This window comes from Mustela putorius, unplaced genomic scaffold (assembly GCF_011764305.1).
Source record: "Mustela putorius furo isolate JIRA1106 unplaced genomic scaffold, ASM1176430v1.1 tig00000407_pilon_pilon_pilon, whole genome shotgun sequence".
Lineage (NCBI taxonomy): Eukaryota > Metazoa > Chordata > Mammalia > Carnivora > Mustelidae > Mustela > Mustela putorius.
Genome location: NW_025421373.1, coordinates 10,437,316 through 10,451,673, shown reverse-complemented (window position 1 = coordinate 10,451,673; position 14,358 = coordinate 10,437,316). Strand labels below are relative to the sequence as shown.

Genomic DNA, 14,358 nt, shown 5'->3' with positions numbered 1-14,358 from the left:
ATTTTTATTTAAATGCAATTAGCTGGGGTGCCTGGGTGGCTCAGTCATTAAGTGTCTGCCTTCGGCTCAGAGGGATCGAGCCCCGCGTCAGGATCCCTGCTCTGAGGGAAGCCTGCTTCTCCCTCTCTCATTCCTCCTGCTTGTGTTTCCTCTCTTGCTGTGTCTCTGTCAAATAAATAAATAAAATCTTTATAATAAATAAATAAATAAATAAATAAATAAATTCGATTTGCCAACATAAAACACATCATTAGTTTTTTTTTTTTAAGATTTTATAACTTTATAAAATTTAAGATTTTATAATTTTATAGGCGCCCCGCATCATTAGTTTTTCATGTAATGTTCAGTGATTCATTAGTTGCATATAACACCCAGTGCTCTTCATTTCACGTGCCCTCCTTAATTCCCGTCACCCTGTTAGCCCATCCGCTCCCACCTCCCCTCCTGCCACCCTCAGTCTGTTTGAACCTCAACATCCAAAAAACAAACCAGTCAAGAAATGAACAGAAGACATGAACAGACACTTCTCCAAAGAAGACATACAAATGGCCAACAGACACATGAAAAAATACTCCACATCACTTGCCACAGAAATACAAATCAAAATCACAAGAGATGCCACCTCACATCAGTTGGATTGACTAAAATTAACAAGACAGGAAACAACAAACGTTGGTGAGGATGTGGAGAAAGGGAAACTCTCTTACACTGTTGGTGGGAATGTTTTCTATCTTTTTGCTTTTCTTATTTTATTTTATTTTATTTTTTAGCTGCATGACATAAATCATTTTTACTAACTTTTATTTAAAATATACTGTGGTAGGTACATCTGGGTGGCTCACTTGGTTAAGCTCAGTCTGTCAGCTCAGGTCATGATCTCAGGATCATTAGATCAAGCCCTGTATTGGGCTCTGCTCTGGGTATGGAGCCTGCTTAAGATATTCTCTCTCTTGGGCACCTGGGTGGCTCAGTGGGTTGAAGCCTCTGCCTTCGGCTCAGGTCATGATCCCAGGGTCCTGGGATCAAGCCCCACATCAGGCTCTCTGCTTGGCAGGGAGCCTGCTTCTTCCTCTCTCTCTGCCTGCCTCTCTGCCTACTTGTAATCTCTGTCAAATAAATAAAATCTTAAAAAAAAAGAAGATATCCTTTCTCTTTCTTCCTCCTGTCCTTGACCCATGCTCAATCTGTCTCTCCATAAATGAATGAATGAATGAATGAATGAATGAATGAATAAAGTAGCAGAATAGTTACTAAATTTCTGGCTAGAGGTTGGCTTATTTTGCATGTCAACCAGTATGTTCACTTTTGATGATCTGCTTTTTCAAATAGGAAATTTTACACTACAAAATAGGATCAGCATAGTATAAATCTTAACTTTCTTACTAATTTTGTATTTGGCAGATCCCATTGAAGAAGATGTAAATCTGCTATTTGGTTCAGTGCAGGAAGTACTGAAAGCAGCAGTTATGGCTGATGCAGATGTTTTATCTGAGACATTTCAGCTTCTGGTAAACTCTGCCAAAGACTTCAGTAGGAGACTGTGGGGCTTAGTGCCAGTTGGCCTGTATCTTCCAGCTCCTCCATTGTATTGTCCTCAGCCAGCTGTTCTTAGTGAAGTAAGCTTAATCTTTTAATTAATTTAAAATTGATTTTGTCTAAATTTTAAAATAATCAACTTCATAATAATTATCAAGATAAGAATGCAAGCTCTGAAGACAAATTTTCAAATCCCAGCTTTGCTGTTTATTAATTGTATAATCTTAAGCAATGTACTAAGCTGTTTAAGTTTCCTTATCTGTAAAATGCTGATGTTTATAGGAACTGTAATAGCATTATTGTGAGGATTAAATGAGATACCCTGTAAAAGCTCTTACCTTAGGGCCTAGGACACGTAGTAAGCAATCAATAAATGTTAAAATTATTGCAATAATAAAACAAAATCAAGAAAGAGTTCTTTTTATCCAGATTTTTAAAAAATAGACATTTGTTTAGGGTAATACATAACGAATGTCAGAATTTAGAAGCCATACATTGTTTCAGTCTTTTATTCACCTCATTGTCTTTGCCTCTTTTGAAAGACTTACTGTGTTTTTTTGTTTGGTAGGTCATTTTTTTTCTCCTGCACTCTTCTGTCATAAATAGCAATATGGTGTTCCTCTCAGGAACTTTTTCTCTGCTCTCATGGTATCAGAATTAGCTGGTTTTAAGATTTAAAGTATTAATGCAAATTATTTACATTTAAATAATTTTTTACATCTGATTAATATTTTGAAGTGATTCTAGTATTGTTTCTTCACTACTTACTGTTTTAGTATGAGCAACTTATCTGCTTTTTTCTTTTTTAAGAGGTTTTGTTCTAATTTGCTATAGTTATGTTTCAATAGGTTTAAAATATTTCATTTATTGATATTTCAAATGTCATATGTTATACATGGAAGGAGTAAATTGTCCATCATATTTCTTAGTAATTCATCTTTTTTGTCACATCTCACATTCTGAGTCTTCAGTACAAATAATTCAATAAGTTTAGAAATTAAGAATATCATTTAAGGTATTTTTGGAATGTGCTACATTGATTCTAGTTCAAGTGGTTGCGATCCTTAGTACTGATTCATTTTATTACTTTTTAATAAAATAATCCTGAGGAGTAGGATTTCTCCTAAATATCACTCTGTATCAATTAGAATTCTTTAGGTTGGAAATAATAGAAAACTTGGTCCAAATTGGCTGGCCTAATTAAAAAGCCCAGTAATAGGGTAGTCTTCTGACTCAGTTATGTTAACATAGATTTGAGCTCTTCCTCTCTAGTTTGTTTTCTAAAGTGTTAGCTTCAGCTTAAGTCTGGCTCCCTTTGTGGGAGCAGGGTGGCTCCCAACAACTTTTAAGGATACCTTGTCTATGTCCAGAGAGAGAGAGGGAGGTGGAGAAAGAAAAACAATAGAATTATTTCTCCCCCATTATTTCTCTCCCTCAGGGTACAGAGATTCACTCTTGGCTAGGGAGAATGCAAGGTTCTGTTTGGCAGTCCATTAGTACCATTGGAGTCAGGAGTGGTAGGCTTTAACTGTTGTAGGGGAAGTCTTGGGTTTAAGGTCAGTTTAGCCCTTTACATTGTTTGAGATGAGAGAAATATTTCCTTGACACTAGCAATAGCTATAGTTGAAATCTGAGGCCACCCCTCAAAATTTCCCTTGTAAATCTCCAGGAACATTTTAGTTTGAGAAACACTGTATTTATTTTCTCTTTACCCCTTAAAATTTTCATATTACTAGCTATTAAAATCATTGGTTATATTTTCTTCAGGAAGATGGTGATGATCTTCTTTTAAAAGCTGAGAAAGAGAACCGCCAAAAGGTGTCTGGAATTCTTCAACGGGTCCTCTTGCTTTTCCGGGCAGCTCGGTGTTCTTTTCCTGTGGCACAGTGGTACATCTTGCAGTTGAGATGGGCAAGAAAAGTCATGCAGAAGGTCTGGAAACGTCTTAGTCATTTATGTACTGTTAAACTATTTAAATCTACTAATATTTATTCATATTTACAAATACCTACAATTATGACAATTTTCCAAGGAATCCTATCTTATAAAGGCATAGATTTCAGGTTTGCTTATAATAAGCAAGGCTGTCATCCTCTTCTACGCTGACTTCCGCTGAGCCATAGCTGCATCTTTACCTGATAAGCGGCCAGACTGGACATCTGCTCACATGTCCCTTATCCAGATGCAAGCCCTTTATAAGCTTGTTGTCTGTCTCTTTGAAATGTGGAAATAAATATTATTAGTGCCAAACATCTTTAATTCGGCCCCGGATTATATTTAAATGTTTTTGGTTTTAAGTAGGCTCTATGCCCAGTGTGGAGCCAACATGGGGCTTGAACTCATGACCCTCAGATCAAGACATGAGCTGAGATCAAGAGTTGGACCTGACTGAACCACCCAGGTGCCCCAATCCTTGATTATATTTAAAACAAGAATCTACAACTTTTCTTAGTAGAACCTTTAGAGAGACTTTGAGAAGTTACCAAGTTCTTATTGAAAATTTGACATTTTTTTTTTTAGAAAGAAAGGTTTGTAAAATTTGCTTACAGCTATCATAGAATAATAACATGAAATTGTACCCTTTCTGTATCTTGTCATCCCAAAGTTATTTTCAAAGCGTGTTTACTAAGTAGGGCAAAGAGTTTTCCTGTGTTATTGAAAGACTGGTTTTAATAGTTTCAAGATCTACTGAGTCTGTTTTTTATAGAAGACTTCATTTTTAAAAAATTGTTTAAGGGGTGCCTTATTGGCTCAGTGGGTTAAGCCTCTGCCTTCTGCTCAGGTCATGATCTCAGGGTCCTGGGATCAAGCTCCCCATCGGGCTCTCTGCTAAGCAGGGAGCCTGCTTCCTGCCCCCCCTTCTCTGCCTGCCTCTCTGTCTACTTGTGATCTCTCTCTGTCAAATAAATAAATAAAATCTTAAAAAAAAAAAGAAATTTCCTTTAATTTCTTTTCTCTTCTTGATTTGTAGAGAAACATGGTAATTTGTCTACTATATTGTGCATGTGTTTGATAGTTTATCTCTTTGGTGTCATTTAACTTATTCCTCTTTCCTTTTATTTCCCTGTTAGTAATTACTCTACACTCATTGAGGTACAGAGGCTTCATCAGGTTCACATTTTCTTAGAAATGGGTCCTTCATAAATGGTGTGGTATACTTCCCTGTTGCTTCATATCATGTGACACATAGGACTTTTTATCTCACTTTTAGTGACGGTGAAATGGATTCATGAGTTTGGGTTGTGTTTTACCCACTCATATTCTCCATCAGGCCAGCAACTTTTTACCTAATTGAACATTTACTCATAATCCTTGCTGGAGTCATTTCTTTATTAGGAGTTGCCAAATGGTGACTTTAATTCTTTCACTTAAGTTTTTTGAAAGTTATATAGGTAGATATAACTTTTGTCATATTTATTTTTAGATACTGCACATAGTTTTATTTTGGAGGAGAGATGCTTAAATATCTTTTTTTTCTTTATTATGCTTTTGGGGAAAGTCAGGACAAATAGCATTAAATTCTTTCTATATAGGCAAAACTGTGTGATGAAAAAAATTGATTGAAACCTTTTCTCTTTTATGACCTAGCCTAATGAATTTCTTTTTTTATTTTTTAAAGATTTTATTTATTTATCAGAGTGGGGGGAGAGAGAGCGAGCACAGGCAGACAGAATGGCAGGCAGAGGCAGAGGGAGAAGCAGGCTCCCTGCTGAGCAAGGAACCCGATGTGGGACTCCATCCCAGGATGCTGGGATCATGACCTGAGCCGAAGGCAGCTGCTTAACCAACTGAGCCACCCAGGCATCCGATGAATTTCTTTTTTTAAAAGATTTTATTTATTCATTTATTTATCAGAGAGTCCACAAGCAAGGGGAGTGGTATTCAGAGGGAGAAGCAAGAACCTGCTGAGCAAGGAGCCTGACGCTGGACTCAATCCCAGGACTTCGGGATCATGACCTGAGTTGAAGGCAGATGCTTAACCAACTGAGCCTCCCAGGCATCCATAGTCTAGTGAATTTCTTGAATTAAATTTGTGAGCTAAATTTCTGAAAGTACAGCTCATGTCAGGGATATTTTCTTACATAATATAGGAACCATGGGGTGTTTTCCATTCTATATGGTTTATCTTACCTGCCCTGTTTGTTCCATTATACCTTCCTTAGAAATAGATGCAGATGACTGATAATTAACATATTCTGTCATTCTTTCAGATTCGAATGAAAGGGTCCCTTCCTTCATTGAGTCCTTTCCCTCAGTCATTACTTAATTACTGTAAAGGAGGGGTAGCATTCTTTCGACCTGGAGCTGCTGGAGACCACAAGCTTGATGAAGTTTCCATTAAAGCAATAGGTTTGTCCAAAATTAACTGCTTGCTTAGAAATTAGGCCTAAATATTAATAATGATATATATACAATTGATTTGAGGAAGTTTCTATACAACGGAATACTATATTGGCAATGAAAAGACAGTATGTGTATGTTACCACCAAGGAAAGATATCCAGGATACATTAAGTGAAAAGAAGACCTAATCTCAGCCCAGCATACATAGTATGATTATATTATATCTTTGTGTACTTTTATTGCTTTTAGTTAAAAAATTGTCCAGTAGTGGAAAGTATGTTTCTAGTATTGAAAAATTTTAAACTTAGTTGCCTATCATAAGGGATTTTCCAAATAAACTAACTATCCAGTATTAAGTAGAGCTGTGTGTATTCGTTTTGAACATTATCTACAATAGGCTATGAAGCTTAAAGCAAGTAAACTACTAGTAAATAGAGTAAGTTATTTACTCCAAAAATGTTTTCAATATTTTTATGCAACTGCCCATGCATGAAATATTCTAGAATAATGTACATAAAAGTTCTGAAAGGATTCTCATGACTTTTATATAAGGTGTTGGCAATGGACATATGTTTCTTTTATAATCAACAAAATAAAGATATTTATTTTGGAAAGAAAATGAGCAGTGGTGAAGTTGCTATTATATGAATGTACATACTCATCCAGTTTTTCATATTTGTATTCCTGATTTAGGTTGCTTCAGAGAACTTTGTGCTTTGTGTTGGATGCTACATATTCGTGATAAGTTATCTTATAGTTGCAGGCAGTATCAGAAAGCAAGAGAAAATGTGGAGGGAAAAAAGGTATTTACTTGCATAAGAATAAGGAAAATGAACAAATATTATTTGAGAAGTTATTGCTTGATAGAAGATTTTACTACTTATAAAAGTCTTTCATTTGGACTCCTGATCTGTCCATCTAAATTGAAAAGGAAATGTATTTCTCAATATCCTTTTAGGACCTCGAAGTGGAGTTTGATTCCTGCATGGTTGAGCACTGTCTCAGTGCAGTGGAGTGGGCATACAGAATGCTGCCCTTCTCTCGATTTGCTAATATCGAAGAACTTATTCAGGATCTAATTTTGAGCCTTATTGGAGAATTGCCACCAATCAGAAAGGTAATGTGAATGTAGTGAAAACAAACTAAATGAAAATCAGAGACTTCAAAGGATTTTTGCTTTACTTTAATTAAGAATGATGTTGCTCATAAAACTCATTTTCTAAATTTTTCTGAAGGTAGCTGAAATTTTTGTGAGAGCATTTCCCAATCCTGAGGACATAAGAGTTCCTTTAAGAGAAAAATATCACTCTCTTCAGCAGAGACTCAGACACTGTGTTGTAAAAGGTAGTATTTGTCATTTCTTACGTATGTGATGAATTACAGAAGATTTCTTGATTTCTAGTGCTTATATTTTTATGCATTTCTTCTTTCTTTAAAGATAGTACGAGAAGGCAGAAATAAGCACTCCTCCATCACTGAAGCACCAGTTTTGCTTCGGAACCAGACAAAGCTGACTTCACATCATGGCTCTGTCAGTTAATAACTGTGTGACTGTAGGCAATTTGCTCAGTCTCTATGGATCTCATTTCCTTATTTGTAAAATGGGTATACTAATACCTAGTTTGCGAATGTGTATTAAAAGATTAAGCGATGCCTGGGTAACTCAGTCAGTTAAGCGCCAAACTCTTGATTTTGTCTTAGGTCGTGATCTTAGGATTATGAAATCGAGCCCCACCTTGCTGGGGATGGACCCCACTTAAGATTCTTTTTTTCTCCCTCTACAGTGCCCTCTACATGCTCTCTTTCTCAAAAAACAAAACAAAACAAAAAGATGAGGATAAAATATATAAAATGAGCATATGGAGCTTTGCATAATGCTGATATTTTATTATTTATTTATTTTTTTTAAGATTTTTTTTTTTATTTATGTATCAGAGAGAGAGAGAGGGAAAGAGAGTGAGCACAGGCAGACAGAATGGCAGGCAGAGGGAGAAGCAGGCTCCCTGCCGAGCAAGGAGCCCAATGTGGGACTCGATCCCAGAACGCCGGGATCATGACCTGAGCCGAAGGCAGCTGCTTAACCAACTGAGCCACCCAGGCGTCCCAATGCTGATATTTTATTGAAAACTAGTGTTCTTCCTCTTCCTTTATGGTTATTTGTATTTCTAATTTTATCCTCTACAGTCAAGATGCCCTTGTAGAAATTTTTTTTCTTGTGGTTAAAATATATACATAATATAACATTTACCACTTTTAAGTATATAATTCAGTGATATTAACTACATTCACATTGTGGAAATTTTTTAAAAATTCAAATTACCCTCTTTTTTATAACTATAGTATATAAGTCTAGTTATGTTTTATGATTATGCATTATTATATTAATATATTTCTGGTTTATATTTTTCTTAATACTTTCTTGACATTCTCTAAAATGTCCTGTTTATGTATAATAATGTTTAAATCATTTTTTGTAGGCAACCTTGAAAAACTTCCCTTTCTAATGTTTCCTGTTATTTAAAGTCAGAAAGGTGTTTTTGTTTCTTTGGCTAAAATTATATTCATTTTCTCTTATTTACCACTCTTGGGAATGGAAAAGTTGTCACGATTCTTTTTGTAATGATCTGTCTCATTTTTTAAATAATTAAATTACTTTTTTTTTTTTAATTTATTTGTTTATTTGAGAGAGGGAGAGTGAGTGCAGGGAGCGGGGCAGAGGAAGAGGGGGGAAAGAGAGACTCTCAGCAGGCTCCATGCCCAACGGGACCCTGACATGGGGCTCCATCCCATGACCCAAAGATCATGAAGTGAGCCGGAAGCTCAACAAACTGGGCCACCCAGGAGCCCCAAAACAGTGAAATTACTTCTTAAGTTTTTGTTTTCTAGGGCATACATTCTTATGGAGTCTGGATTCTGTCCCTTTTATTGTTCTTTAATGGACCTTCTCTAACTTTGGCAATTCTGCCTTAAAATGTGGACCATAGCCTTCTAACAAATATTGAAGAAAGCATGCTCTGTAAGAATGTGGAAATAAATCTTAGTCATCAGTTGGATTCCTTGTTCCCACAAGGGACTGGAATTGGGTCCCCCTTTGTCTTGAGAGGAAACATTTTAATTTACTCTAAGACCTTCTTTTTTTTTCTTTTATAGGTCCCCAAACTGAGGAAATGATGTCTGTTATTATGCATTCTATTCATAAAGTGAGAGTGAAAGCCCTAAAACGTGTGCAAAGAAATATAGGCTCTTTTGAGATGAATATCTGGGAACCACTTGAAGAAGAAAAACCAGCTGAGGTTCCAGGTTTTGATAGGTTTTCCTTAGGAACTAGTTTGAGCAGGAGCACACTCACAGAACTGGGGAATTCTCTAGTCCATAGTGATGCAGATACAGCAGACACCTTCTCAGAAGCATTGTCAGCTGAAGAAAAAAATAGGATACATGTCTACCAAAGGTACTGTTGAGATCTCTTAATAGCAAGTATTCACTTTCTTTTGAAAAAAATATTTTCAGTATGTTCATGTGACAGAGGAGCTGATTTCTTGTCTCTTACTGATTGTACTGTTAACAATATGAACAATAAATGCTACCCTCCCTGACTCACGAGGATGTTAGGAGTATAAAATGTACAATTGAAAATATTATTGAGATATGAAATAATTTTGCTACCTGATAGTATAAAATCAGGTCAGTAGATGAAATTCTAGAGTTCATTGGGGAGATTTTAGTTTAGTTTTTTTTTTTTTTTTTTTAAGATTTTATTTAGTTATTTGAGAGAGAGAGAGAGAAAGCATGAGCATGGAGGGAGGGGCAGAGGGAGAGGGAGATGCAGGCTCCCAGCTGAGCAGGGAGACCCATGTGGGGCTCAATCCCAGGACCCTGGGACCATGACTTGAGGTGAAGGCAGATGCTTAACCATCTGAGCCATCTGGCGCCCCATTTTAGTTTTCTTAGTAATCTTTAGATTTAAGTAATTTAGAATTATTGGGTTAGCTAAATTATTTCTTTAATGATTATTTATTTATTTATTTGACAGACAGATCAGAGGCAGGCAGGGGGCGGGCGGGGAAGCAGGCTCCCCGCTGAGCAGAGAGCCCAATGTGGGGCTCCATCCCAGGATCCTGGGATCATGACCTGAGCGGAAGGCAGAGGCTTTAACCCACTGAGCCACCCAGGTGTCTCAGCTAAATTATTTTTAAAGGTTTCCAGGGAAAGGAAATTGCACATTCATCTTTGAAACTTGTCTATAAATTGTTGAGAAATTCTTATCATTTAAACTTCTATTGCTCTAGCTAAATTTTTTTCTTTATAATTCCATTATCTGCCATTCAGTTTATCCTTTTCATGACTAGATGTCTACAAAATCAACCATAATCGTGTCAAATGAAATAATTTTATCTACTTCAAACATAAACATCTGCTTAAATCATACCTAATAGTATTATAAATTGTGAGCTTGTTTCGCCAATTTTGGTTACACTGGAGGCTGCTTATTGTGACTTTTTAATAAGGAGAGACATGGTGCCTTCAGTCAGGTGCCTTAATACGAACACTTTCTTTCTTTTATTGAGGGAACTGGGAATCTGTGTTCTTCCCTAAGGACCATGTTGAAAGGAAACAGATTTAAAAGTAATTATGACTGGCAGTTAAAGGGTTTGCCTAACAGGTTTAGTAGCAGCAGAAAGTTTTGAAAAAATTCCCGACTTTTGTGTAGCAGAATCTTGAGAGCAGTCCTGCTTGTTGCACATTGTACAGGGAAAGCTGAAAAGGGCAGATGCAAAAAACAAGAAACCTTAAATTAATATGTATGTTGGTGGCTTATGATTTTTATTGACTTTATATTCCTAAATTCCGACATATTAGTGGAACAGTTTTTTGTTCCAGAAAAAAATTCATATTTTTTAAAGTGAAATTTCTGTGAACACATTTGTCTTTTTTAAAATATTTTTTTATTTTTTTCAGTCTTTTTTTTTTTTTAAGATTTTATTTATTTATCAGAGAGAGAGAGGGGGAGAAAGCGAGCACAGGCAGACAGAATAGCAGGCAGAGGCAGAGGGAGAAGCAGGCTCCCTGCTGAGCAAGGAGCCCGATGTGGGACTCGATCCCAGGACGCTGGGATCATGACCTGAGCCGAAGGCAGCTGCTTAACCAACTGAGCCACCCAGGCGTCCCTTCAGTCTTTTTTTTTTTAAATAAAAGATTTTATTTTTTTATTTGACAGAGAGTGAACACAAGCAGGGAGAGCAGCTGGTGGAGAGAGAAGGAGAAGCAGGCTTCGCTGCCAAGGAGGGAGCTTGATGCGGGACTTGATCCCAGGACTCTGGGATCATGATCTGAGCCAAAGGCAGATGCTTACCTGACTGAGCCATCCAGGCGCCCCCATTTCAGTCTTTTTTTTTAACACAAATTTACCCTTTTGGGTACTAATGTGTTATATTTTTGAATCAGAATGTTTAGCTCTAGTAAACACTTAGAGATCATTTGGTCTTACCCCCTCATTTGAAAGACATTGAGGCATTAAAAAAAAGATACATGATTCAATCAGTGGAGAGAATTTTTGTTGTTAATTCTATTATCTGGGGGCGCCTGGGTGGCTCAGTGGGTTAAAGCCTCTGCCTTCGGCTCAGGTCACGATCCCAGAGTCCTGGGATCGAGCCCCACGTCAGGCTCTCTGCTCAGCAGGGAGCCTGCTTCTCTCTCTCTCTCTCTCTGCCTACTTGTGATCTCTGTCTGTCAAATAAATAAATAAAATCTTTAAAAAAAAAATAATAATTCTATTATCTGTTTTAGTTATTAATTTTGTCTTTTTCAACTTTGTTTTGCTAGAAATGCCCCAAATCACATGGAATTTACATTGATTGATAAGTCCAATGAAAAAAAGAAGATATGTAATCAGAAACAAAATCTTGAAAGAAAAGATCATGAAAAGTTATCACAAAATGCACTTCCTGTAATAGGTGTTTGGGAATTTGAACGTGATGATGATGAATATATTAAGTTCCTTGATCTCTTCTTGAGTTACGTTCTTGAAAGAGACCTACTTGATTCTAAGGATCCTGGCATTCCATTTCTAACCAGTTTTTCTGGACATCTTAGAGAAAACGAACTTAATTCTTTACTTTTTGATGTGCATACAACATTAAAACGACGTCAAGGCAAAACCAAAAGCCAGAATGTGTTTAGAGCTGGCTCCTGCTTTGTTGCTTCTGAGTCTTATGAGTCTGAAAAATCAGAAAACCAAGAACTTTCAGCTTCAGTCCCAGTTAATCAAGGAATCGGGCCATTTTTAGAGAGCCCTTTGAATGAAGTCGATAAAAAGGATGGGACAAGTGGATTGTTTGGTTTTAAAAAAAAGTCAGTTTACAGAATACAAGATGACAAATCAGAGAAACCTGTAATCCAGAAATTGTCAAACCATAATTTTTGGACTCCCAAGCCTAACAAAACTAGAAGGTATACTTTTAAAGCAATTCAGTGCAATGATATTAACCCTCAAGAAGATCTTCCTCTAGCTCTAAATAACACATTTGGCAGTATAAGAAGGCTGCTGGAATGGATGATAAGGTGGTCTAATAAAAGACTGCCCTCTGATCCTACTCTCACTGAGTTATCCTGGGAGTATAGTCCTGTCATTCGTGTAAAGACCTCTACAGCTGCCATTCTTACATCATTGTGGCTTTTGGAACAACCATATTTTGCTACATATAAGGCAAAAAATGTCACTTTTAAGGTAAGAACTTGAATTCTTTATTGAATACAAATGAGAATTCTCATTGTAGATTGAAACTATTTTTATATTTCTCCATCGATTAAAAAGTCACTAAGTAACAAAGTTAATGACACTGTTGATTATAATCTGCATAATTAATTATTTTTCTTTAAGTGATTCCTTTAATTCTCAAAAATAATTAATTAGGGTAAAAGTGTTTTCATAGAGGTTATGAGGTTTTGTGATTTTATGTGTGTTTATTAAAAAAAGAAAAAGGAGGAAAAAGGAGATAATTTTAAGTGATACTATGAGTGGTAGTACCTTTATATTCTTTCTCTTTCAAGTCTCAGGTTGGTTCAGTGGAAGACTAGGTCTCTATAGAGTTTTTATTACTGGTGTCTCATCATATGCAATAGAGAATCATTTCTCTTACAATCTGGACTAGAATTTAGGGAACCATACTGGAGAGTCAGATGGGTATAAGTAGAGAAGTTAGTGCTTATTAACTATTTTTTCTTTTCTTTAACCAGTGGCAACTTGCAAACTGCTCTTTTAACCCATTTGCAAGAACAAATATTTTTACATAAATATCTTTTGCTTGGGTGGTTGCTGTTGCACTGGAAAAAAAAACTATGGAGATGAACTTTTTGGAAAACCAGTTTATGTATGATAAAGTTGTTGAAAAATGGAAATGGGCTTTTTTAATATTTGGAGAATTCCAGTAGTTTCTAATTTTTTGTTTTTTTTTTCTCAGCTTTATTGAGGTATGGTTGAAAAATTGTAAGATATTTAAATATACAATGTGATGAATTAATAGACATATATATAGTGAAAAGATTCCCTTCATCTAATTAACACATTCAACACCTCATATACTTTTTTTTTTTGGTTAGACATACAAGTTCTACTCTCAGCAAATTTCACTTCTGTAATGCAGTGTTGTCAGCTATAGTTATCATATTACATTAGCTTCTCAGACCTCATTTATTTTATAACTGAAAGTTTGTATAGGCATACCTAGTTTTATTGCACTTTGCTTTATTGTACGTTGCAGATACTACAGTGCACCCTGCACTGGGCAAATTTGTCTGTACCATTTTCTAGTAGCATTTGCTTGCCTCATGTCTCTGTAACATTTTGACAATTCTTGCAATATCTTAAACTTTTTCATTATCCTTATATTTGTTATATATTTATGATCAGTAATCTTTGATGTTACTATTGTAATTGCTTTGGGGCACCACAAACTATGCCCATATTAGATGATGAACTTCATCAATAAATGTGTGTGTTTTGACTCTACCACCAACTGGCTGTTCCCCCATCTCCCGCCCTCTCCTCCAACCTCCATTTTCCCTGAGACACAACAATATTGAAATTAGACTAATTAATAATCCCACAATGGCCCCTAAGTGTTCAGGTGAAAGAAAGAGTCACTTGTTTCTCAATTTAAGTCAAAGGCTAGAAACGATTAAGATTAATGAAGATGGTATGTTGAAAGGTGAGATAAGCCAAAATCTAGACTTCTTGCAACAAACAGCCAAGTTGTGAATGCAAAGGAAAAGTTCTTTTTTTTTTTTTTTTAAAGATTTTTTATTTATTTGACAGGCAGAGATTACAAGTAGGCAGAGAGGCAGGCAGAGAGAGAGAGGAAGAAGCAGGCTCTCCGCCTAGCAGAGAGCCCGATGCGGGGCTCGATCCCAGGACCCTGGGATCATGACCTGAGCCGAAGGCAGAGGCTTTAACCCACTGAGCCACCCAGGCGCCCCGCAA

The 14,358-nt window shown here is 36.3% G+C and overlaps 1 protein-coding gene across 9 annotated transcripts in view; it reads left to right on the top strand.

Moving 5' to 3' along the window:
• CPLANE1 (ciliogenesis and planar polarity effector 1) overlaps nucleotides 1–14,358 on the top strand; it is a 138,690-nt gene that overhangs the window by 45,197 nt on the left and 79,135 nt on the right. For all 9 annotated transcript variants that reach the window (XR_006606593.1, XM_045079482.1, XM_045079484.1 and 6 more), the window contains exons 19-26: nucleotides 1,402–1,616; nucleotides 3,304–3,468; nucleotides 5,748–5,886; nucleotides 6,573–6,682; nucleotides 6,838–6,996; nucleotides 7,115–7,223; nucleotides 9,030–9,330; nucleotides 11,703–12,606. Coding sequence is in view for 8 of the 9 variants with exons in the window: in XM_045079482.1 (XP_044935417.1) it covers nucleotides 1,402–1,616; nucleotides 3,304–3,468; nucleotides 5,748–5,886; nucleotides 6,573–6,682; nucleotides 6,838–6,996; nucleotides 7,115–7,223; nucleotides 9,030–9,330; nucleotides 11,703–12,606 (2,102 nt within the window). In the remaining variant the exon portion in view is untranslated. The remainder of the gene's footprint in view (nucleotides 1–1,401; nucleotides 1,617–3,303; nucleotides 3,469–5,747; nucleotides 5,887–6,572; nucleotides 6,683–6,837; nucleotides 6,997–7,114; nucleotides 7,224–9,029; nucleotides 9,331–11,702; nucleotides 12,607–14,358) is intronic.